The following is a 27,796-nucleotide window of genomic DNA, read 5'->3' as shown; positions in this document are numbered from 1 at the left end:
CCTTTTTTTATATATATGAACGCATATCGTCGCTGCGAATCCATCACTGCCAAAGTATTTTTTGACAACTTTCCAGGAAAACAAAAAATCAGAAGAGGCAAGATAATTAAGGAATATCGCGGTTATATATTTGCATTGACGATATTTTAGTACGGTTTGAAACAACAAATGCTATGTTGTTGTCTATCTACCGAAAAAAACACTAACTATTTTGCTCGAAGTATATTTTCGATGATAAAGTATATTCAATATCACTTTCTTCAAACATAAAAAATGATTCAATGTATACATATTTACTAACTTTAAATAAATTTATGAATGAGCATCATTTATTTTTAACTCTAAAGTTGTATTTATGTAGTTCATTTTCAAAAAAAAATTAGTGTGATTTTCAAAAAAAACTTTTTTTTCGTAATAACTTCCTTAGCTTACTGTTAACCCTTAACCCATCGGCATGCCAGCCGCCATATCTTGGCGGCTAAGAATATTTTACTTATTTTTTAATATTCAACAAAATCAATCTGCTTAGTGCGTGCTACCTTTTTCTGCATTTAGAGATTATTTCTAAGTTTGTTATAGTTTTATCAGGTGCTAAATATAAGCGCGTCATTGTTTGACAACTACATATGTCACTTCCCCTCCGGACGTGGCAAAACTTCTACTTTCGGGGATACATTCATTTATTATATTTGTATGCTTATTTTCTTTAAACTGATAAGCGGATGGGCTAACTCCTTCCAATGGTACAAAGGTACTGCATTAGTTTGGGTACTGTGTTTTATCGATCGTTAATTACACGAAGACAAAGCTGGTCACTTTGTGACAAAGTGGCCAGTCCTGCGTTTCGGGTGCCAGTCTAGATTGAAACTGAATAAATATTAAAATCACTTATATTTAATTCTAAGTATCGAACTTATTTACTGAATCGTGTAAGTTCAAAGTCGTGTATGATAAGACGTTGTAAAATTGAAATTGAATTTACCTTTTATACTCGTTCATTACAAATTAACATAAACGCGTTGGATTTATATTTTCTCTATATCATTATACAATCGATCACTATCTCTTTCCATAAACATAAGACAGTTTACGATTAGTATCATCATATGAGCGGCAAGAATTTTTAATAATTATCGTAATATTAAATTCCAATACTAATTACTGTAATTATACTTACTTTCTAAATTTTATGTATTTGTGTTTCCGTAATACGCTTTTTTTACAAAGGATATTTACGATTTATTTCCTTAAAATCATCAAACTTCAAGGTTAAATAAGTCAAATAAACATTTAAAAATATATAATACTAGTATTATACTACGTTGCATAATCTTCATACGGATCACACAATTATCTGCGTTTTTGCTATTGTGATATCCTTGATTCAAGATTATACATTTTCTAGCAATTGTGTTGTATGTATATGATTTTTTTCCTAATTAAACTGTTTAAAATAATATGTTATAGTTGTACGTTTAATGACTTATATCGATAACCGCTTTTGTATTAAATGGTTGATGCTAATTAGTTATCATGTGAGGTATCGGGTTCAACTCCTGATTCAGTTAACATACATAGTTACCAAAAATATGGAAATAAACAACCGAAAATTATAATAAAAATGCAAAAGTTCATTGAGTATAATATCATCTCAATTCCTTACTCACAAAATAAAATTACGATATTAAATATTGTATATGACTAATTTATTTTCATAACGGATCTGGCCATTTTCTTATCATTTTTTATTATGAGTAAATTACGATTACTTTGTAAGGGATTGCACACAGTGCAAGTTATAATATTCTTGCTGCATGTAAAGCGGTCAGTCCAGTGGTAATTATCCAAAGCGATTTCATTAGCATTTTCTGTATGATCGATCAGAACATTGAAGTTCTCACCTTGGTTGGATAGATGCAATCGTTAAGGGTCGATGGTACCATAGATTATTAAAACATTAATTAAGAACTAAGGCACGATAAAAAATATTTATTTATTTTTAGTTATAATAAATATTTGACACTTAAATTATCCGAATGAATCAAGTTGAAAAAACTTTTATTGGTTTAATAATTATTGTTCCGCCTCCATAGTGTAATCGTCAGCACGCTCGGCTACCGTTCTGGAGATCCCGGGTTTGATTCCCAGGGGGGCGTAAAATAAATATAAGTGACTTTTTCACTTTTAACATTCATTCAATATTACCCTGGATTATCACCTGAAACGGAGGGCTCATCACCTTTCCTTAATGTGTTAACGATCAATATAACACTGCGTTTATAAGATGCATCATCTATGCATCATTGAGGTGCGGAAAAGGGTTTGAAAAAGAATAATAATTATAACATTTTATAATAAAAAAATTAAATAAAATCATTGTAAATCTTATATTATAAGACTTTTTTGTTTTTGTAATAATATGTAGGTTCCTACTAAACCGTTCCATTTTTCTATCTCCGAAGTAAATAGATTTTATTTTTTTATGTTTAAGTATGGGAATCTAAGCACTTACTTCTTATGAACAGTTGATTTTAATGATAAGAATTATAGCATGTAATGATTATTTAATCATTTAATTCGCTAGTAAAGATCAACTGAGGCCACGGGCATTTTATATACCCTAATAAACTAATTATAAAGAATATCATTATGTACTAAACTAAGTCCTCAGGCAGTTATTACAGAAAAATTAGACCATAATCACGCGATAATCATCATGTCTTATCGAAAAAAGATTCACATAGGTTTCATGTACAATGTCCAATGTGTAAAAACTTTTAGTACTATACAACGAAAATGATTAACCCAACAAATTTATTTGTCTTTCTGACGAGTATTCTCGAATACACGAAACTTGTTAAAATTTAACCTTTTGACGTAATGTTCAAATTTATTTCCTAACATCTATTCAAATTATCATATTCTCTATTAAAATATCAGAATTGAGGACTCGTGTGCCAAAAAATCCAAAGCGAACACAACCTAACATTTTACGTAATTTTCAATGTCAATTAATAAAACAATTCATAGTGTCAACTTCTAGAATATCAAATAAACTTTTTATGGTTAATTCACTCTAACCTGTCTCAAAACTATCAAATAGTATGTAGAGCTTATATACATATGTCCTAAAAATACTTTATAACACTAGTTGTTGCTTAATTAATAGTGTAATCATTCATTTTGTACTATGAAAATGTATTTAACCACTTTCTAGATTTTAGGCCGATATTAAACATAAAAAATGATGCGTTTTACATTTAGCGTCACATACGTTCCTTGGTTTATTGTTTTATTAAAAAAAAAATTGTACTGGGCTCAAGTAACACACCAAAGTTCAAGTAGCCCCGTTCTACGGTACTCCTAAAGACAACCCTGATAGTTTCTAACACATTCGTTAAACGGAACTCATAAAATCATCTCATTACACAACTAGAATGTATCGTATCATTAGACGTCAGAGTCAGTATGAAGATAACGGAAAGGCAAGATAGCACAGATTGACTCACCTCTCCAGGATTCTGATCAGCATCCCTGTTGATGGGTGGACCTCCCCCTCCGCCCCCGCCCCCGCCCAGGGTGCTGCCCGCCCCGCACGCCTCCGCCATGTCAGCCTCGCATCCTGATTCGTCTTTAAAAATAATAATAAGATATCAATTATTGTAAATGCTAAAATACGGAGAAAAGGGTGCTAAACATATATTTTATAGCGCTTGTGTACTACAAGGAATTTTGGTGTCCGGCAGTCCGGTTAGCATGATAAAACGGATGATTGACTTGTGCTTTTGTCCGTCTTTCTTCGGATCGGTGAGCTCAATCGCTGCGCGATCACGGTGCGCGTGAACTCGTTCACGCTAAACTGCCATAGTCGCTTTTGTTTGAAAAAACCGGACTGCCGGACAGTAAAATTCCGTGTAGTGCACGAATAATCGAATTTGGATAAGGGAAATGACCAAGGTAACAGATGTGGCTCTAAGAATCGCGGAATCAAATAGGAATTGGGTAGGTCATGTGGCACGTGTGTCTGATCATAGAAATACGAAAAAGGTGCTTGACTGGAGGCCTAGAACAGGACGCGTAACAGAACAGAACAGAAGCGTAGGTAGGCCCCAGACAAGATGGTCTGACGATATTAAAAAAGTGGTGGGCCTGCCTGTCTTTGTCCAACAAAAAACGTTGGGAATCTAGTCATACATGCCCTTCAAATCATCACCAAATTCTGGGTTCAGAGTGATCTGATCGTGCCAAGTTTTTTTCGGCCTTTCTCATTCTGTTCTCCCATTCATGTTCGCCAAATATACTTTCTTATTCACTCTCTGAATATCCATTCGCTCCGCATGTCTCTTGAAACTCTTCTTAATCATTTAAATTATCCCTAGTTCTGCGTATATACGTTTTAGATATTCGCATTCAGTTTACTTTCATCCTTCTTTTGCCAAATCCATGCTTCACTTCCATACATTAGGGTTGATACTGGGACTCCGTTGTATACTTCCAGTTAAGGTTTTTTTTATTAATAAATAAAAATAATAAAACCCTTACCGCACCTCAATAGTGTTATCTCGATCGTTTACACATGAAGGAAAGGTGATCAGCCCTCCACTTCAGGTACCAGTCCAGTGTAATATTAAATAAATATTAGAGTGAAAAAATCACTTATATTTATTAAACCCCCCTGGGAATCGAACCCGGGACCTCCAGAACGGTAGCCGAGGATGCTGACCATTACACTACGGAGGCGGATAATTTAAAAAAAAATTAACAATACATTTTACTATAGTATGGCGCTCAATATACAACCAAAACTAAAAAAACTAAAAGTAAATAAAAATTTAAGTACTGATTTACTCTGCATTATGTATTTTTAATAGCTGTTTACTTATTCCCACAATAGATGTAAAACTCAGTGGGATACTAATCTGAATCAGCCTGCTTAAGCTTCTATTCTGCGATCAATCATCACGCTGCGAATAAATTATTAGAATTATTCTGAACTGTTGACTCCACGCATCCTGCACAGTTGTTGAGTGCGCGCTTTACAAATCACCCTTGCCAATAGTTTGCTTTTCTAAAAAACCTTTTTGTTCCCAAATCCTTCGAGCATTGTTTAAAGTCACGAATTCGTCCCCTCACCATAAAAATCATTAAGCTCCGCCATTACGAAATATAAACCAAAGCGCTCAAAAATCTTTTATTATAAAATAGTATTAATTAGATATTCAAAGTACTGCGGGCCCCTTTATTCCTGATGAAGTGCATACTAAGAACGGCCCTTGTTATAATCTGCGATGGAACAAATTTCTATCAGCGGGTTGTCGTAATGTGCCGTGTAAAAATGGCGCTTTTGCAAGGGGGCACACGGTTCAAATTCAAGTAACAATAAATTAATGAGTGCCTCTTTTTATGTAAGAAGTACACACTTTGTGCGAGCTTGCGCATGCGCGGGGAGCAATTAAACAGTCTGTGAAAAATTTGGGGTGGCCTAGAAATTACAAACAATCGAATAATAGAGATCGTTTCACTTCAATTTATTTATTTAAAAAAAATATGTAAGTAGGTACCCACGTTAAGCGTGCTGTGGCATAATGCGATCAAAAGGCCCGTGCAATTTGAGTTGGTAATATGCGCCTACCGTTCTGGACCGCCCATTTTCAACCTTATCGCAGAGGGTGCAAAATATATTTTGGCGTATTACGCATTCGGTATTGAGTGGGTTGAACTGGCTACCGGTATTAACCTTTTCAGTCCTGGGTACCGATCCTATACGAAACTAAACATTTTTCATTGATTAATTCGGCATTCACTTTATGGTAATATTTTTAATTTTTAATTTAAGTTTTCCTTGAAAAATACTACTTTTTCTTAAAAATCTGTTGTGATACGTGTTTCGATGCATTTCGCAGCATTTACGGTGATTAACACATGATGCGAAATGCACCAAAACACATGTCACAATACATTTTAATTAATAGTGGTAGGTACTTACTAAGTAAAAATTAAATAATAAAAAATACTATATCTAAATTTGGTAAAATAATATTTATTGATTTCCTGTCAGGTGTCATTTACTTCTAGCTCAATACTGATTTTACACAACCAAATGCCAAGGTTGTTACGTAATTAACGCATAATCTATTAACTGTTTTTCCAGACCTGGTGCTATTGTGATCGCTTATGAAAGCCATTCCTATCAAAAATGATCTGAAGAAAAACAAAAACAAATAAAAAAGATATAAATTTTATGTTTCTGCCTGCTAGAGTAAAAACCTGAAATACAGTTTAATAAATAATACAACTTTTTCCTTTTTTTAAGGAAAATTTCAATATTTTTGCTACAGCAAAAATTTAGAAGATAAATAAGATGGAAGGATTAAACGTATGATTAGTTTAAAAATACTTCTCTAAGTTAACTTTTTTAAATTTGATAATTTTTTTTTTTTAATGTGATAATTTAAAAAAAAATGGTCATGTAAGAATAAGAAATGTTCGAAGTTGCGACTTAAGCTGTGAAAATATAATTATGTTTAGAATAACTATTTGCTTGAATTGTGTTTTTTGGACGCTGAGCCTGAACGGGTTTATTTAATAACATGTGCGCACTATTCAAGGTGCATGTGTTAACTTTTTGCAACTTCGCGTACAATATAATACATTACTACCCACCCGTACCCACTTAAATAATAATACGTAACTCCGTTGATGTTGATTGATATAATATAATATTCAACTCTGAGATCTCAGATTGTGCTGGTAACACTTGAAACTAGGCTAATGTGACTTGCTTTTGTATTGAAATGGCGATTAAAGCATTATAAAGTACACTTTAATTAACATTTATTTACTTCGACTTTGTTTAAAACCAACCAGTTCAGCGTATTTTAATAATACCTCACAATAATTACGGTCCAGTATGCATAAAAATTAAGAGAGCTAAAATCAAGCAAATCAATATTTTTAAATAATATTGTATATAGATATTCGAGATTTGCAATTTTCACTCATGAATTAAGTGAAATTATAGTAACTTTTAACATTAAGAGTAAATCCACTCACGAGTAGGCATAGGCTATGAAACTTATAAAGTTAAAGCCTGAGTGGGTCATGATAAGTGGTGTTGCAGTAGCTAGATTTCAGAGTCACTTGGACGTTAGGTAATTCAAAAAATAAATAAAAATTACATAATGTATAACTGTTACTTTTTTTTCCGCGACTGAAACTGGTAGCCTAGGTGACGTTGTCCATGACAGAAGGACCTACAACCCGAGGACGAGGAGAGCTGACCCCACCGACTGGTGGGGTCAGCTCTCGCTACAAAGACGATAAGTTGGAAGGTAGCTAGGAAGAAAAAGAAGACTGATGAAAAACAAAAAAATTAAAATTTAAGGTGTTTATTTTTCATGTAAAATTATAATTTTTTCATGTTAACAAAATATACTAATATTTTTTTAAATCTATTATGACACGTGTTTCGATATTTCTGCATAATTTTCAAACAACGTATAACTTAAGTTAAAAGGTCTCAATCATAAAACATGTGTTAGCACTGGAAAATCATTTTTTTAATTAAAAATAAGGAGACAATAAAGTGATAATTAGAAAAAATCAATTTGAAAAAAATGTGCATTCAGAATTCTTTATACTGACACAAAAGAAATAAAAAGTTAAATAATCATACGTATACCGGTAATGGAACGTTTACCCTATTTTTTAAGTGTAAATAATCATTATATTATATTTTGGCAATAAAATACCTTACCCGATCCTGTTACGATACTCATCTTAAATTGAATGATTTTTCTTACATTGTAATATTTTAAATTACTGAAGCCTTTTTGAGATGAATTTTAATATTTTTACATTTAATTTTGAAACGGGTCTGTCTTTTTACCACAAACAAAGAGCAGATATTCTTAGTATCATATACAATTATTGCACACTCTCGCAATATGTCTGAGAGTCGGAATTGCATTCTGTATGGATGAGCTAATTAGACGGAATCCGAGCCAAGATACGAATATTAAATGCACATTTTGGCATTTTTATTATTTACGATGACATCTCATACATGCAGTTCCACGGCACATATTTTAATAATAATTACTCGTCTGTCCGTGTGGTCCATATCATATAAAAAACACAAATACATCTTTATTTGCGTTGCTACATTTTCCCCTACAATGTTCATCATAATTTATTGCAGGGACTCGTGTCGTAAAATTGATCACCTTTTTTTTCGTGTTTTACGACCAAGATAACACTTTGCAATTTAAATAAGTACCGAAAAAATATGAAGTCATATGCGCCTTAAAACAAATAAACAAATTTTATCTACGCACATTTTTTTTAATTAAAAAAGATATTTATTTGTGTTTTTATCATTTACAAAAATACTTCAATTTTGTAGTATTTCTGTGTGCCTAAGAGACTCATTATTAGAAATAGGTATCAAATTGTGGTAGAGCGGGTTCGAACCAAGAAACTCTGACTCAAGAGTCCGCGACACTAATCACGGGACCACAACCCGACACATTTTAATCAATTCAATAGGATGCAAGGGATATTGGTGACAAACCCGAGATGATCGTTTTTACATGTAGTAACACATAAATTATGTTTAAAAGATACTATCAATGTTATGATTATTGTCCTCGTCTGTAGTGTTATGGTTGGCGCATTTGACTACCACGCTGGAGATACTGGGTTTGATTCTCAGGGGGTCAAAATAAATATATATGAATTTTCAACGAAATATTTATTTTTAATCATTATTTTCAGCCAGACTGATGACCTCTCCTTCATTTAATTAACGACGAAGATAGCACTATGTAGATTAAATCCAGTGCCCTATACACCATTAAGTGTAGATAGAGAGCAAAGAAAAAAAGGAAAAATATCGACTACATACGAAAATGAAACTAATTATTGAAGTAAAATTTTATGCATATTTTCAAACTTGTAACTAAAAAGTTTCAAGAAATTAAAATAACTTACTAGCTAACCATCAACCCGATTTCCCGTAGGGGTAGGCAGAGAGAATAGAACGCCACATCAATCTGTCTTTGCACACAATCTTCGCTTCTTCCACATTCATACATCTAAAGTAACAATTACTAAAGAAAAATATTTTATTTATTGTTTCGACATTAACTTTGTGGTAAGACATGTTACAATGATTAAAGAAAACACTTCGTTTTTTACCACTTGAGTTTTATTATAGACTACATGTTTCAGAAGTTAAACTTCCATCATTCAGGTCTGTATAATAACTAAAATATAAAATATAAAATTGTTCTATAAATAAGGAGAGGGGAAAGTAAGGGGAAGGGGTTAGTCAAGGGATGGAGTTTGAAAACAAAGGAAAAATGGAAAGCAATGGTGAAGAATTTTGAAACAATATATTATTTAATAAATTATTATTAGAATTCAGGTTTTTTTGGATTTCTAAATTTTCAAGATAATTCATAATTTGGCCTTTATATGGAACAAGGTGTAATAATTTTAATTTATGAGAGTGAAATGAGTGATTAGTATCTATGATGTGATTTGCAAATTCCAAAAAATAATTACTTACAAGACCGCTATGATGTTCTTTAATTCTAATCTTTAAATTTCTCGCAGTTAAAGAAAAATATCATTTTTTTCATTAATTGATTCGGCACTTATGGTAAAATCTATCCATTTTTAATTTAAGTTATCTACTGTGGTACATTCCGTATCATTTTCCAACACCGTATATCAATATCTATCATATAAATGTAAAATATCTATATCTAGCCATAAACTAGCTGACTATTTGATGAGCATGCCTACAAATGGGTAAAAACTAGAATCTGGAGATCCGTCATGATTACTTGATCGTATCGAATACGTAATGAATTTATTTTTATGCGATCTAATTAAGTTTTCTGACTACGACTGATTATGTTTCCATTGTGAATTGACATAACAAGTATAAAATGGTCGCTACTTGAATAGAAAATTAGCGGCGACTTGTTCATTAGGCCCGATGGAGAACAGCTAACAGCTAATGGCTAATGGCTAATCGATCCAGTTTCTTCAATTTTGTTGGCATGGCTGGCCACAAACAAAAAAGTTTGTTTCATGCTGGCCGGATTATTAAATTAATTACAAAATTATGGTAATAAACCCGACATCGCATTCCGTATCTCTATGCCTGTATTCTAATGTTCGAAGATAATTAGAAATGGACGCACAACGACGGCCTGGTTTATTAATACACTTTACCGACGCAACAAAAAAATATTCATTTTTCAGTTATGCAAAATTGTAATGATATTTAAACATAATTATTAAAAAGCAATATTTTTTTTCATAAAGTTTTATTTTGTTTTGATTAGTTATTAGAGAAATTATAATTCGTAGAATTGAACTGTGATTATTTTCGAATTAAAAAACATCATATAACAAAATCAAAACCAACATCAATCTACCACTATTTTATGCCAAAAGCTAAATTTTTCGCAAACATTATTTTAAAAATTATTATTTGTATTTTATTATATTAATATATTAATACTAGTGCTTACATCAAACCGTTGAGCTCTCACAACCTAAGCGTTTGATATCTACTTACCTTGTATCTACAACTAACCGAAATCTATTAATTGTATTTGCTTCATTATATATGTGTGTGTGTGTGTGTGTGTGTGTGTGTGTGTGTGTGTGTGTGTGTGTGTGTGTGTGTGTGAGTGTGTGTGTTTATGTATGTCTTTATAAGTATTTGTTTTTACAATATGTTGCCCTCGGATGTTCTCCTGACAAATATTTAAAAAAATAAAGTGCATATGCATGTATGTAAAAATGTTTGGTAGGACTTAAGATTCTAGTTAAATATTTCGGATCTTCTAAAATATGATAAATTCAAATTCTTAAACATGATTTATTTACATGGAAGATGATAAATAATAATAAAAACAGCATTTTCACAACAAACATTGTCTCTCTTCGGATACAACCTGGTTTATCCCAAATGCCTGATGATGTCTATAACGGCTAATCTTTAAATAAAATAAAAGTGGAAAATCGAATGTGATCGTAAATTTATTATATGAAAAAAGATCTACAAAAAAAAATACATTTTTTTACTAAATATACCAGTTATCAATATCAAAGAGGCTCCCTACAGTGCCAAGTTCTAAACCATAGCTGAAAAACCGTTTAAGCATAAGTAGTCGAATTGTACTATAAGAATGAGCTATGCTTTGGGGCATGAAAAACGGTGTTTATAATTATTGTTTTATTACGAATTTACATATTTAATTGGAATTATCAAATGGTTTGCGAAATAATAATCCACTGTAATAATTCATGTATTAAATGTCGTAACTCATAATGAAAATTTTACTAAAAATACTTTTACTAAATTTAAATGATTTCAGTTTTCAGTGGATTCAGTCTATTATTTAAATTTTAATATGAAACAAAGTGCAAGGTACAACAGGCTCCCCTAATATAATATAATCTTTTATTTTAATTCAAATGGAAAATGACCCCTTATGATGAAGATATTTGTGTATAGATATATTCATACATACATTTATCGGTGGTGTATTAAAGTGTAGTGTAGCAAAGGGGTTTATCTGTCAATTTTTTCATTTTCTATGTTTGTTCCACAAAATATCTAAAATAGTGTGTTCCATAATCTGGCAAAAGGATATAGCTGTTGTTGCAATGCTTATTTAGTTTTATTGAGATATGAACATACAAAAATACATAAAACAAATGAGTTATTTAATTTCACGAGTTTGTTTTGACTCTGCTGTTAAATTTGGTCTGAGACAGATATCCCCCTTTGCCTTTACACTACCAGTATACTCATGTATATTTACAATAAGTATATACATATATATATATATATATATATATATATATATATATATATATATATATATATATATATATATATATATATATATATATATATATATATATATATATATATATATATATATATATATATATATATATATATATATATATATATATATATATATATATATATATATATATATATATATATATATATATATATATATATATATATATATATATATATATATATATATATATATATATATACATATATATACATATATATTTATATTTATATATATATAAATATATATTTATATAATTAAATACATATTTATATATATATATATATATATATATATATATATATATATATATATATATATATATATATATATATATATATATATATATATATATATATATATTATATATATATATATATATATATATATATATATATATATATTATATATATATATATATATATATATATATATATATATATATATATTTATATATTTATTTTTAAACAACGTTTTCTTCATTTGCTTATTCTCACAGAATGGTACATAAGGCACTGCGTTGTATAGATAAAGTGTTATTTTGATCGTTAGTTCTGTGTTTCAGGCACCAAACAATCCAGGTTGATACAAATATATGAGTAAAAAAATCGCAAATATTATTCAACTCCACAAGGAACCAAACCCGGACCTCCAGCGCGGTAGCCGAACGTACTTACCACTACACTACAAGGCGGACAAATTGACATAATTCTGTTAAAGAAAAGGATAAAAAAATGCACAATGTCCAAATTAATATTGGGTACATTTGAATCATTTCGCTTCCTTACGATCGTAGTTTGCTCGTACATAGAAGTAGCAACTAATTATACATTTTGAGCGATTAAAAAATGTATTACTGTTTGTTCTCCGCTGTGGCGGGGTTCATGGGGTTTACAAAGGGTGGGGGATATCAAAAATTAAAATCGCTAATGACTTTGGTCATTAAGTTAATAACTTTAATAGTAACATGCCCTTATTTTGAGTATATTAACCGTAGACTTAATGATCTTAGTGCTATTAATTATTACTGATATTCCAACTGAAATGTACAAGGCAACAACAGGTCAAGCAGTAGTGTGTAATTTGAAAAATTATTCCGTTGTTAGTGACATTATATTTAATTTTGAGGACATTAGGTTTACTCCTTTTGACGTGTTTTGGGTATTCAAAATAATTTGATGATGATTTTGCGGTACTTCGTGAACTAATTACGAACTCAGTAAGGTAGTACATAATAATTAAATTTTATATTACGTACGCAACGGAATGATATCAGCGGGCATTTTGTAAAGAATAATACTGTTTTCAAATCACTGAATTTTTCTCAATCATTCATAAATTTCAATCGAACATTATTTTTTTTAAATAATACCAACCAAACTCTATATATCCCTAAATAATAAAACTGTTTTCAAATCACTGAATTTTTCACAATCATTCATAAATTTCAATCGAACATTATTTTTTTTAAATAATACCAGCCAAACTCTATATATCCCTAAATAATAATACTGTTTTCAAATCACTGAATTTTTCTCAATCATTCATAAATTTCAATCGAGCATTATTTTTTTTAAATAATACCAACCAAACTCTATATATCCCCAAATATTTTTTTTTATCATTAATTTTACTTTTCACCTGCAGATGAAAACATCTGTAGTGCTCGAAACAAGTCGTGTGTGATGAAATAAAACTCATTAAAACTCTTCGAAAAGTGGTATTTTACAAGTGTTATTACCAAGTGTCATTACACAAAGTTAATGCCGATTTAATAAATAATTTTATCGCACATAATTATTTTAGTGTTATTTTTATTTTATGCACTTGACTTTTTGTTTGAATATAAAGTAAAGCCGTTTAGATATCTTATTCCATCACCAGGTTTAAAAATAATTATATATTTTTTTATAATCATCAATTGGTCGATAGTAATGTTGAAATTCTTATTTCTATAACTAAAAACCAAATGCCGATACTTTTAATGTAACTTTAAACCAATTTTAAAAAATCCACCGTAATCCAAAATATCTTACATTATGTCGAATTAGGCTACATAATCATTCTCGGATCAAATTTAAGTTTTTTTTTGTGAGAACGAAGCTCATGAAAATATCATTTTCTAAACAGTAATTATTGCAATTATCTTAATATCATTTTTACCACACTTAAAAAATGGTTCTTCATTACGAAACTGTAGATAAAATTATACACGGATAATTATGTACGGAAAAGCATAAATTATTATTACTCATATTCTTACTAATCAAGATGGTACTTCCTTACTTTGAACGACGCACAAAAATGAATTATAGCTTTTCTCATTATTCCATTTTAGGAACGATGGAATATTATAATTGACTCGGGAATCCAAGTTATGCCCCTAATCTTAATCTAAAAAAGAAACAGCACTTCTTAAGCTGTTGAAAATTAATGTAAGTCAAACTTCGGTAAATCACAATTTAAAAATTCTTCAATGTTTTCCGCAGATATTTAGTGGCACATTTGATAAACTTTATAAAATGAAATAACTTTGTTATAACCACTATTTTATTAATACAATTTCACCTACTGGTTTCAACAAAAACCTTGTCATAACCAGGGTTTATATTAATTCAAAAACATTAAAATACTCTCACAAAAAGTTGATATTTGGGGTTGCTATGCAATGAATAGTAAAAATAATATTTAGGGTTTTTAAGGGAGTGTGTGGAAGTTTTTTGGTGAGTATTTTAATGTTTTTGAATTAATATAAACCCTGATGATGACAAGGTTCTTGTTGAAACCGGTAGGTTCAATTGTATTAATAAAAAAGTGGTTATAACAAAGTTATTTCATTTTATAAAATTCACAATTTAAAAAATCGTATTGCAGATAACTTATATAGAATCCATATAATAAAAATAATAATTGAATTCATTCATTCAAACCCTTATCCGCACCCCAACAGTGCATAGGACACTGCATCATACAAACGCAGTGTTATCTTGATCGTTAACACATGAAGGAAAGGTGATCAGCCCTCCGCTTCAGTTACCAGTCCAGGGTAGTATGGAATAAATATTAGAGTGATAAATCACTTTTATTTATAAAACCCCCTACTGGAAATCGAACCCGGGACCTCCAGAACGGTAGCCGAGCGTGCTGACCATTACACTATGGAGGCGGACGGCATAATCGAATTACGAACCAAAATTAAACTAAAATTATAGATAAATGTTTAAGTGCCACCCTCTTTCATCAATTTAGAGTAGTAGGCAGAGAATACTTATTCAAGTCCGTTATATTTATGTTTTACTGTAATAACAACAAACATTGAGATCAAGTCCCTCTCCACGCACAAGAGCTCAGTCTCTTTTTTAGATAGGAACAGGGTAACAAGTATTAAGATATGTTTAAAGTAGAAGTGTCTAGCAAATGAAGTAAATTGTAATATTTTTTTAAAACTATATGGAATAAATACGCTTAAAAAATTATATACATATATATATTAATTGCTGATTAATAATAATAAAACCCTTATCCGCACCCCAATGGTGCATAGGGCACTGCGTCATATAAACGCAGTGTTATCTTGATCGTTTGCACATGAAGGAAAGGTGATCAGCCCTCCGCTTCAGGTACCAGTCCAGGGTAATATTGAATAAATATGACAGTGAAAAAATCACTAATATTTATTTTACCCCCCTTGGGAATCTAACCCGGGACATCCAGAACGGTAGCCGAGCGTGCTGACCATTACACTACGGAGGGGGAATTGCTTATTATCGGCTATTAAATACATTTTTCAAATACATATACCCACTCAATTACAATGTTGTTAGTCCACTGCAAAACACAATTTCTTAATAATTAGTATGTATAAATCAATAATTAATAATCTCTCGCATAAGTAGTAAATTACATTTGATAATTGATTATCTTAGGAATGTATCGTATTCCAATAATGATGAAAAACTAGATTCTCCGTATGATGGCTAAATTATATTCAGGTTTGTAAATATGTAATTTCTGGGGGTAATAAGCCTTATTTAGTGAACTCTGGTTCTTGTAGGCTTCGACATTAAGTTTTGTAGGCATCGACATTGTATTAGATACTAGGTTTGTGGTTTTGAATAAATTTGATATTAGCCAAAGTAAAAAACAACACCTTTGTATTGATAATTTTTACAATACGATTGAATTGTAACAATTTACTTCATATACCAGTATGAAAATAATGTACTCTTTCAATGTTTGAATGATTAATGGCTTCATATTTATGAAAATGTTACTTTTCAATGACTTATCGTTAATTATATAAAAGCTGACATTTGATATTTTTTAAATAAAAATTCATTGTAATATTCACATAATAAACCCCTTTAATAAAATTTATTTTATTTTTAATTTGATGTTTACTTGGTAAATACCACTATTTCTTAAAATCTATTCTGATACGTTTTTCAATGCATCACGTATCATTTTCAAACACTGTACAGTATTTGAAAATATTATATACGGTGGTATTTATCATGTAATAATACGAATATTATTGATAGACACTTAGTGACAGCCTAGTCAATTAATGAAACTTATATATTTTGACTATTTCAGAGAGAAAAAATCACTAATCCCTGTTAGTTTAAGTAAGATCTAGGTAGAGAAAAATCTATTTTGGTAGTAAATCTGATAAAAATAAATGAGAGTTTTCACAGGAGAAAAAAATCTTAAATTATCAGCATTCGTCGACATATTTTGAGAAAAAAACTAATATCAAAAAAATAATTGCCTTGCTGACGTTGAAGATATTTTTCATCGCACGGCATGAACCACATCGTTGAAATTTTTAACATAACCACTGACTTGTAAAAAAACTGAAGCTAAAAAATCACAAACTGAAATTATCTTCGTATTACTACAATTGTCCGCCTCTGTAGTGTAATGGTCAGCACGCTCGGCTACCGTTCTGGAGGTCCCGGGTTCGATTCCCAGGGGGGTCAAATAAATACTAGTGATTTTTTCACTGTAATATTTATTCAATATTACCCTGGACTGGTACCTGAAGCGGAGGGCTGATCACCTTTCCTTCGTGTGTAAACGATCAAGATAACACTGTGTTCATATGAAGCAGTGCCCTATGCACCATTGGGGTGCGGATAAGGGTTTTTATTATTATTACTACAATGGAATATGTTTTTTATTTCTTCTAATATTGTAGATAAATACTGTTTTCATTGAAATACTACTTATAATAATATTTTATTTATGTTTAAATTTCATAAGAAGCCTGAACTGGTTACATTAAAAAATGTATATTAAAACCGATGATTAAAATTTATAAAACCTGGCTGTACTAGCTATATTTGCTGCCTCGTTTTGAAGAGCTTTCCATTATATCAAATTATGTAATTGATAGAAAAATATAAAACTTAAGATTTCCATATCAATTAGAAACGCGTAGAACCATAAATCGCGCTATGATTTTTTATCTGTTAATTATACAACGTTCTGAATGCATGCGTTATATTCATTAGAAAGATATCTATAAAATGATTTCATTGATATCATTCATAAATTTTATTTTTTATGGCTGTATCTAATCACGCATTGCTGTGGCTCAGTCTGCTTTAATGAAGAATAAATAAATAGAAAGCACACATTCATAATTTGTTTAGTAACGCAATTGAGAATTGCTTGGGTACCAAAGAAAATATTTTAAAAAATATGAAAAAACAATGCAATTAAAAGCAATGATAATGCTAAGTGGCAGCACTTGTAAAGAAGCACGCTATTCACCATGAGCAATGTTTGTATTCCGTATGTTGCTTCTTAGTTCAACAGATGGCGCTGCCACTGTGGTTTTAAAAAAAAAATTGCCTGTTAAAATACGCGCGTATTTGTATACAATATTGTGTTAATTTTACTAAGCTATTGGAGAATAACTTAAGGACATTTTAGATTTTGAACAAACGAACATTTACATTATTATTGATGTAGATAAAATACTAAAACTTAAACTTTAACACAGCAAATGGGTTTTTTTTTAAATCAACATTATAAATTTATGATTATATTATAAAAATCTCATTGTCATTCGAATCGAAACCACAGCGAGAAGTGATTTGTTTTTTTTTTAAATAATAATTATTTTTAAATAGGGCGGATATTTAAAAAAACTCATAGTATATAATTAAAACACATAAATTTAGTTTATTAATTGACTCACGTCAATATCCATAGAAAATGTTATTACATAATTACATATCCGTAAGTTAACATTATTCAAATACATATTTGATATTGACAAATTAATTATTTTCATAAATAATTGAATGAATGATATTTTGAGACAGGAAAAGATAAATTTTGTTTAATTCGGCATAAGCGTTGTTTAATTTTTTATGTTTATGTGCAAGCGTTAATTTCCTTGAATAATTATAGTTCACCAGATATGTAACCAATTTTAGTTTTCTCAGTAACCCAGTCAAGTAATGAAAGCGCCTGCAGCACATTAGTGTAGACGAGATTCTTAAACTGATAGTAATAATAGAGATATCATTAAATTGCTTCGTACAGCTCCATTTTGATAAAACAACTTTAATGATTTAATATCATAATGTAATGCAAACAGAATACTTATTATAATTATTATATATTTTATCTATTTTATTACCACGGAAACAAATGCTTTAATAGCAAACAGTAGCCAATGTCTACTCAAATGCCAAGGTATTGTTGTTAGTAATTTTAAATTAAAATGAAATTAAAATTAATCAGTATAATTCACGTTAGAGCAAATAAAATTACTATGTAGCTACTCTTTTGTGCAAAGAGTATAAAAGTGTTATAAATAACTAAAATAAATTTAACTAACCGTCTGTCTTTATATGTATAAGTGAGAATGTATGAGTTCATATGTTCAAATAATAACAATTAAAAATGTATACAGCGCCATTTTCGTATGATAATACCTTAAAATCTTACGTTTTCCCCAAGTTATTCACCGAAATTTTGTATAATGTCTTGAAATTTTGACACAAATTTGCTTTCGAATTCATATGTTTTATATTAAAAAATGTAACAGATGATGAACTTTTTTATAACAGTTTTTTACCTCAATAGCAGCACCTTCTGTTGAAAATTACAGCATTTCAGTGATGTGAAAGCAATGCATTATGGAAAAAAAATATATACATATATAGACAATATTAGTACAGTTGTAATAAACAATGTATATAAAAGTTATATACAATGTTGTTATAGACAGTAAAAATATTATTATGACAAGTTAACGCAGCTATCTCGTGCAATTCAAAAGTAAATATTTATTTAAAAATTAGTGGAAATGTAAATATTGCTATAAATAACGATTTATCTGTAGGAAGAGATAATTATGCAGAAGATTGAGACTTTGTTGAAAAGATTGTTTAATAGATTTTGTTGCTGAAATTAATTGTTTAAAGTAACAATTTGTTTAAAAATAAATTGTTTTCGAAATAGTTTCTAAGACAACAGAAAAATATTAAATGCATCCAATTTTACATGTTTATTACTCGAAAATTTAAACTAAAATTTTGGCAAGACCATTTTTATATAGGTAGTTTTGAAGTGAAATACACTGCCGACAATTTCAGCCACTAGCCTCCTCTGGTTCTATTGTACACTTGAAATACGCTGTTTCGTTTAAAACTAGAAAGAGAGTGAATGGAGTAAGTAGTAAGTAGTCTACAGGGGACAATTAATGCTGTTGTGTCACGCGATTTACTTGTTATTCGAGTTTAATTCGCCAACTCGCCGCGTGGGGTAGCCCCGGCTGGATGCGACTCAAAAACATTGATTCGATTACTTAACTTCCAGACATCAAGTCTCCGTGCAATGTTTAATCAGAAAAACATGCATTTAGTCAAGAGTGTTATAAGCCTTAAGTATGATGGTTAATGTACTAAAGGTCCTGACTTTGAATTCTAGCAGAGTTAAAACCCTTAAAAATAAAAATAAATACTTTGAACAATATGCTGGCACGCCGCTTTGGCTACTGATCTATGCTTGTAAAGAAGTCTTATGTACACAACAGTGCGCCGGCAAGTTGTAGTGTAAGTTCACGCAGAAAAGTGCAAGAGATAAAAATAAACATGTTTCAATCATACATACATATAGGGCCCTCATGAAGTTACCCTGACATTGAAGAACGAGTGGTTAGCTATAGGTTTGCTTGAGCATATACCATGTACCGCACTGTGATGGGCTAATAAGACATAGAGTAACAAACTTACGAAAGAGGCTAATAAAAAGCTCCGACCTTATCATAAAACTGCGTGTGAAGCACAAATATCGTGTATTAGACATGTAGATCTGATCTTATAACATCATCTATCCTGATTTTTTAAAAATATTATTTACAATATTTTCGTTATTCTTTATTTTTACTGTAATATGTTATACTTTGTAGTTGTTAACAAAATATGACTGACTTAGTATTGTTTTTGACATCTCATCAAAGATGAAGAAGAATATGGAAATTTGGGTATTGACTTAGTATTGCACCTACCGCTTTGTCAATCTGGAATAAAAATTATTATTATGTTGCCAATTATGGTTGCCAAAAAGCCGAAACTCCAGATTTCGAAATGTTCGCAACTTAAATAAGGTTGAAGAAGTTAAGGATCTACGTATATTCCATATGGTACAAGATAGGGAGGCCTATGTGATCATCAATGTCTAGCGGAACGGGCAAAACACTTGATTAAAAATATGCAATAATGATCTCCTTATCTTGGTGTAATTTATAATCAAGATAACGTTGGTATACTACAATGTAGAACTTATAAATCGGAGGGTGCAATAAACAAGGGGAAATAAACATTATTTTTAAACGGTTAAATTTGAATAATAGATATAAGTGTTAATACTATATATCGTGTTAATACTAAGCGATCTAAAAAATTTATTTTATGTATAAACTTCATTTTAAATATATTTGGTATATTAAAATCATTATTAATCATTATTAATTATTGTAATGCAACACTCTCCTTATCATTCATCGTTTACTTTGTGTAATACCACTTTTATAACACTTATTCGTGACTACCGGTTTCGGAATAATATTCCACCATCAGGCCATTAAAATGAAATTATCACGATTTGACATTTATACAAAAATATTTTTTTAACGATGAATGATAAGAAGAGTGTCATTTTAAATTATTTATCCTAAAACACCTACTACATAATACTTGCGTAACAGAAAACGTTTTCGGTTGAGCAGTACGCGAACATTAAGCAAATAAAATTTCAATAATCCCTCGCAAATCCGCGCCTGCGAAAAGAGAGAAAACGGGACGATCCACCCCTAGCGGCAATCTAAAGATAAAAACCCAACAAGTATAAAAGCAAGGGGCCTTGACCCCCAAGTTGGAACAGCTGCTACCCCCACCCCCCCGATAATACAACCTTCATGGTACAAATTCACCTACGGCTTCAAGTCTACGACGCGTAGGAGAGAGACGAAGATCAGCCCGTTTCGTTCTACGGCTTTTTCGCCTTTCACCTTTTCCGGAATCCACTATGTTGGCTAGGTCAGGATTTTCAGTGAATATCTTTGAGGCTACGAGGCGTGCGGGTTTGCGGGTTTCGTTCAATGAAATGTATCTGCCTGTTAAACTCGGCTCCTAGTAAGCGGTTCGGAATCAAGTGAACGGTTCTTTGTTTTTATGAGGTGTGCAGTTTTTTTAAGTGGGAGTATACGTCAGTATTATTAGGTGAATTTAAAAAATCCACTTTTTTCAAATGTCTAGCTTATTTTTTACAAAATATTATATTAAGGGAGATTTTTTTAAGGATATCATTTCCTCAAAACTTAAAAAAATTAAACAACATATATTTTATTTAATGATTTGGCGTTTAATTTGTAGAACTCCATTTTAATTTATGTATTTATTTTAAATCAAACCCAGATTTTTTGAGTCTACTAAGTTGTATTTTACTAACACAAACACATAAAAAATACAACTTAGTAAACTCAAAAAATAGGTGTTTGATTTTAAATGTTAATGTAAAATTTATTCATTTTATATTTAAGTTTTACTTTAATACCACTATTTATTTAATCTATTTTGACACGTTTTTCGTTGCGAAAATAATGCGGAATGCATCGAAACAAGTTTTAAAAAATTGTGATATTTACTAAGTAAAACTTGAATTAATATTTATTAAACACAATTATTTCGTTTCAGAGTTAGGATACCGGTGATTTAAAAACACTTATTCAGTATGACATTTTTACTTCTCAAAAAAGATGAGGATGAATATGGATGTTTGGGTATTTACAGGGTTTATGATCTATCATAGGCTGGTTAAGTGATTACTTTACACTCGTGCAACATTCACCATTCTACTCATGATTGACAACCTCACTACTAAAATTTTTGGAACTTCTACATATATTATTAATCTCATAACAATAAACATGTGAGTTTACTCGAGCCATCTATGATTGGAAAAGCTTTTAAAAAACACTAAAAAATCCTTTAAAATATGATTTTTTATTTTGTGCTGTTTTAAATTTAACTTAATTTTATTCACAACATTTTGAGTGTGTCCAAAAACTTGTTCACAAATCCGAGGTTTCTCCAATTAGTAAAGCTCCCTCGAGCTATTTTTATAAAACAAATAACTCTTTAGTGCATCAATTGGTCGATTAAGTAAAGGCAATAATTTTCTCAATCGACGATTGATTACTTAAAAACAAAAAAGAAAACACTTTTATAAGACCACTTTTAAGTTTATTTATGTAAAAACGACTAGTTTCGAGAACAAAGCGAATGTTTTATTTAAATCATAATATAATTTCACAAAATTTATACCGAATCAATAAATAAGTCCAATCAAGTATTAAAAAATTGAATTACACGAATTTAACAATTGAAGATCATAAATCCACGTTTTTTGTAATCTAAAGTAATAAATACAAATGAATTAAACCGTGTGAAAATGTTGAAAGCCGGATCTATCACCCGATCAAGGCATGTTAACCAAATTTAATAATGCGTTAATTTATCAGATCACTCTCACTTTCCGTGTTAGCAGAACTAAATCAGAACATAAGTACAGTAAACCTCCCTATAACGTTGAGATAAGGACTGCGTTACCAAAGCGAACGTTATAGGAAAAATGTTTTAAAATTACATAAATGTCTTTAAATTATATAGTAAGTCGATATTCATATTGTGGTGTGTCCCTATTTTCGCATAATTTGTCTTGGACTTGAGCTTGTCCTTTTTATCTTTTTTTCCTCCTTCTGTCAGGTATTTGTATTAAATCACAAATGTGATTTTTTTAAAACATGAATGGTACAAATAACTTTTTATGTTATTAATATAAATGTCTTTATGTAATTGATATGTAAAAAATCAAATCAAATAATATAAAATCGTATTTTAATTTAATAATCACTTATATTAGTCATTTCTGCTGGTTTAAATGTAAAAATACACTTTTCTTAAAATTGTAAAAATACAATTTTCGGTGAGTATATACTAATATACTAATATTATTAACATTTTTGTAAAAAAAATAATAAGTAAAAATACAATTTGAACATTTACCTCCTATAACGTTTCCACCGATAGCACGGTATCTATATCAACGTTAAAGGAGGCTTTACTGTAGGACAATATTTGCGGAGTAGCCGGTGAAATCATCAAACGGTCGTAAATAACTATGCAGGGACTAGCGTTTTGGCGTTATAATGAAATTAGTCAAAACCGTGTTTGGTAATGAGTCAAACCTAGTATTAGCGGATTTGTTAACATTACCCGTAAATGAGAATTTCCCATTTTGCGGTATTACACTTTTGGAATTTTGTAACGTTTACGGGCCAATTTGCGTTAATCGCCTCGCCAATTGATGCCAGCTTATTCTGTTTTAATAATTATCACATTTGAAAGTCGATGGCATTAAAAATGCGGTTTATAAGAATATTTATTAATTGGGTAATTTAATCAACTATCGGTGATTTTTATTGGCGATCCATTATGCGAATACGCTTATTATAATTGAGTCGTATTAAGTTACATTCTAGCTAACTAAGGCAGAGAGAATAGAATGCCACACAAATGTTTGCAAAAAATCTTGGACTCTTACACAATAATGCATCTCCTTATATATGTTTACCCCCAATTTATAATTTGTGGTGTTTGTACCGAAAAAAAATGTTAATTTAAAAAGTAACAACATTTTCAGTGTGTCCAAATACTTGTTCACAAATTTGAATAATCTCCAATTATGAGATAATTTTAAATAAAAATTCAAAATTATGTTTTCTAGGGTTTCTCAAGTATATGAATATAATCCAGGATTCGGACCTCACATACACATGAAAAAATTTCTGGTGAATAAAAGCTTTCCTCATCCCAACATAGATGTCTCTGTCAAATTCTCGCACACTGTGCTTCGAGTTTGATTAATATATCTAGAAGTTTCAAGAATTTGAGCAGTGTGGTTGTCATGGGTAGAATTGGTGAATGTTACACATGTGTAAAGTGATTTGAACCACCCTATGACGATCATAAGCTCTATAAGTGCCCAGACTTCCATACTCTGCTTCATCTATGTTTAAATTTCAAAAATAATGTAATTTAAAAATTGAGTTTTGTCATTTATGAAGATAAAATAATAACTTATAACTTAAGAACTGTTTGTCATGTAGATGGTCATAATGAAAGATTTTGGGATAAGTACAATATTATATATTATAATAATAAGCACATTACGCAAGTATTTGTGTTGTCATAAGATCTAGTATAATGGTCAATTCCACGACATTAAAATGAACAGTAAACACAATTAGTTTTGTTCGACTAAGAGTTAATTTATCTTGTTATATCAGTAGAAATATGTATAGGTAAACATGATAAGATTTTAATTACATATTATAAAACCACTATGCCCAGTAGCTACATGAACGCGATTTAACTAACATAATGCAACAAGCACATTATAATAATGATTATTTGTGTCTTGCAATTATTACAAAGTAGACTGATAAGCAAATGCATTTTACTACGTAATGACGAATTATAAATTAATTATTTAATCATTTAATATACCATATTTACTATTGTTTATTTAAATAGTACAAAACACTTGTGGAATATAACTTATAAATGTAGGTTTGTTCGCGAATTATTTCCTGGTTTGACAACAAATTATCAGAGTATGGTAAGAACTTGAAATCAGAACACGTTTCGAAACAAAACAACTCGCGGTAATTGTTATAATATTATGTTTCCTTCTGTAATTTTCAAATTGATATAAGGCTTTATTTTGCTGAAGGATTTATTTATTTATTTGTAACTAATCATTTCGTCTGCCTCCGTAGTGTAATGGTCAGCACGCTCGGCTACCGTTCTAGAGGTCCCGGGTTCGATTCCCAAGGAGGGTAAAATAAATATAAGTGATTTTTTCACTGTCATATTTATTCAATACTACCCTGGACTGGTACCTGAAGCGGAGCGCTGATCACCTTTCCTTCATGTGTAAATGATCAAGATAACACTGCGTTTATATGACGTAGTGCCCTATGCACCATTGGGGTGCGGATAAGGGTTTAAAAAAAATAAAAAATAAAAAAAAATAAAAAAAAATAAAAAACTAATCATTTTCGATAGAAAAATAAATAAATTGGGATGTCAATTTAAACCCTATATAATTAAACTATCCTTCGAGAGAAGTTGGCTACTACTAAGCATCCGTAAAAATACGACATAAGAATAAAACTGGAATAAATAACAAAATGAAAAACATTCATTATTTTAGAAATAATTGTAACATTTTTTGGGTTTACTGACTAATATTTGTGTTAGTGATTAGGTATACATATCGTTTACTCATTTTAACAACGTCATACATAAAAAAATCGTCAATTTTTAGTTGTGCATGTTTTCGGAATGCCCAGAAAATGTACTATATCCCAGCAAAAGCGGCATATTTTTAACTTATTATTTACCCGATGCATGGTAGAAAGTGTTGTTTTTGCATTTTGAAGAAAAGGTATTGTTAATTTTTTTTATATCCTAAATATTTTTCAAATGGAGAAAAAACATTCAGGTTCTACCTAAAAAGATCTGTTGCCCAGTAAAATGTTGAATAATTGGCTTGATATTTATTTTTAATACATTTTATTATATTTTTAAACTTCAAAAACGATCTCTTGAAAAATCTAGTTTTTTGATTTATGACGTTGTTGAAAGGAGAGAGCGATAGTGTTCATTTGTTTCCTTTAAACATGCTTCTTACCATATGTTTTTACGTGCCTATGAACTGTACCTTTAATTGCTTTATATTTCTAATTTTGCCCCTTGGTTTCTTATTTGTTACTTATTTTTGTTTAAGCCTTATTAACCTTAATCCCATGTCCTAAAATGAGTAATGGAAATTACTCATCGGGAATATTATGTATGTGACCTTCGTATGTTTTTTTAGTTAATAAACTACTGTACTACGGAGTGTTAACACAAAGCGTAAGTTCTCAAGTTCATTTTTATGTATAATCTCTACGTACCTTATTTTATGTTTATTCTACACTAACGTAAATTAATTTCTTGTTGTTTATAATTACTTCGTTTTATTAAGTGTATGCTGGGAATAAATTTCAGATTTAATTTCATCATAAACCGTACTGGGGTGAATCATAATAATATTTTTTATGGTCTTTATTCAAACATATTATAATTGGATATTTTTTCTGTGATTTCTCATTCTATATCTGGGACGCTCACAGGCACAAAAAAATGTAATATTATGAAGGTACAGCGGTAGTTATATGCGATCGGGTATTATAGTTACATACTACTTCATACTTTTATTAAGAAAACAGTAGTTTGATGCTTTAAAAATAAAAATATCTAGCAACAATTAAAATAAAAATAGATTTAAGTAGTTTTCATTATTTGTATTCCAAATAATAATAAAAAACGAAATCTAACAAAATAAACGCATTAGATTGGGATAATCCATAGCCCGCAACTTATTTTTCTTGAAACCCAGATGACATTTAATGCAATTCACATTTTTTGCTTAAAACACCGTTTTTGTATTGAAAAATACAGTTTTTCTTTGAAATAAATATATAGTTTTGAAAAGAAAAGATTTATTGAAAGGAAATAAGTTTAAAAAATCATAAAAAAAATTTATTCGTCTGATTCCAATATATTTTTTAAAAAAATTGCGTGCTGACACTGCAAATTTGTATAATTGAGAGTACAACCCATAAAAATATTACACCGAAAACTTTATTTTTTAATACTGTTTTATGAGTGTTAATGATTTAATTAAAAATATTCCATATTATATCATTAGGCTATCAATCAAGTTTAGTAGAAACACATGGTCTATTAAGGTGAGCCTGACCCATGTTTGGGTGCCGAAGACCAGTAAAATGACGGTCATTATATATTATTGGTCAGCACTCCACAAAAGGAAATCATTACGCACTTTATACAACCGACCCGTTAAATGCACCATAATGCATATTATTACATATATAATATTATGATACAATCGCTAATAATGCATTATTATTATATAAAAGGTTATTCATCCTAATATCGTGCTTTTTTATCTGATTGTTCTGGTTAATCTACTATATCACACTGAATAAGTGATGGCTGAACTATTTTTGCATTGGGAAATAACTTTTATAACTTCTACACATTCGTGACCGTATACTTAACAATTATCCCAGAGAACAATGATTAATTATGCTGAATACAAGACATTGATATTAAAATATTTTCGGAAAAATATTCTATCTAACCATTTAACGAATAAAATTGGACGGAGTTATAGTTTTTTACCGCAAACAAAAACATATATTCCTTTTAAATGAAAATTTTGATGTAAATTTCAATATGAAA

At 30.0% G+C, this 27,796-nt stretch overlaps 1 protein-coding gene across 5 annotated transcripts in view; it reads right to left on the bottom strand.

The window, feature by feature from the left end:
- pdm3 (POU-domain protein pdm3) overlaps positions 1-27,796 on the bottom strand; it is a 153,717-nt gene that overhangs the window by 111,257 nt on the left and 14,664 nt on the right. For all 5 annotated transcript variants that reach the window (XM_088273318.1, XM_088273302.1, XM_088273345.1 and 2 more), the window contains exon 3: positions 3,510-3,631. In XM_088273318.1, the coding sequence (XP_088129444.1) occupies positions 3,510-3,608 (99 nt within the window). In that variant the 5' untranslated portion in view covers positions 3,609-3,631. The remainder of the gene's footprint in view (positions 1-3,509; positions 3,632-27,796) is intronic.

The sequence above is a fragment of the Brachycentrus maculatus genome, unplaced genomic scaffold, assembly GCF_059751285.1.
Source record: "Brachycentrus maculatus isolate JH-2025_06_01 unplaced genomic scaffold, ASM5975128v1 h1tg000032l, whole genome shotgun sequence".
NCBI lineage: Eukaryota > Metazoa > Arthropoda > Insecta > Trichoptera > Brachycentridae > Brachycentrus > Brachycentrus maculatus.
The sequence above is the reverse complement of the archived record's forward strand: the minus strand, read 5'-3'. Positions and strand labels throughout refer to the sequence as shown.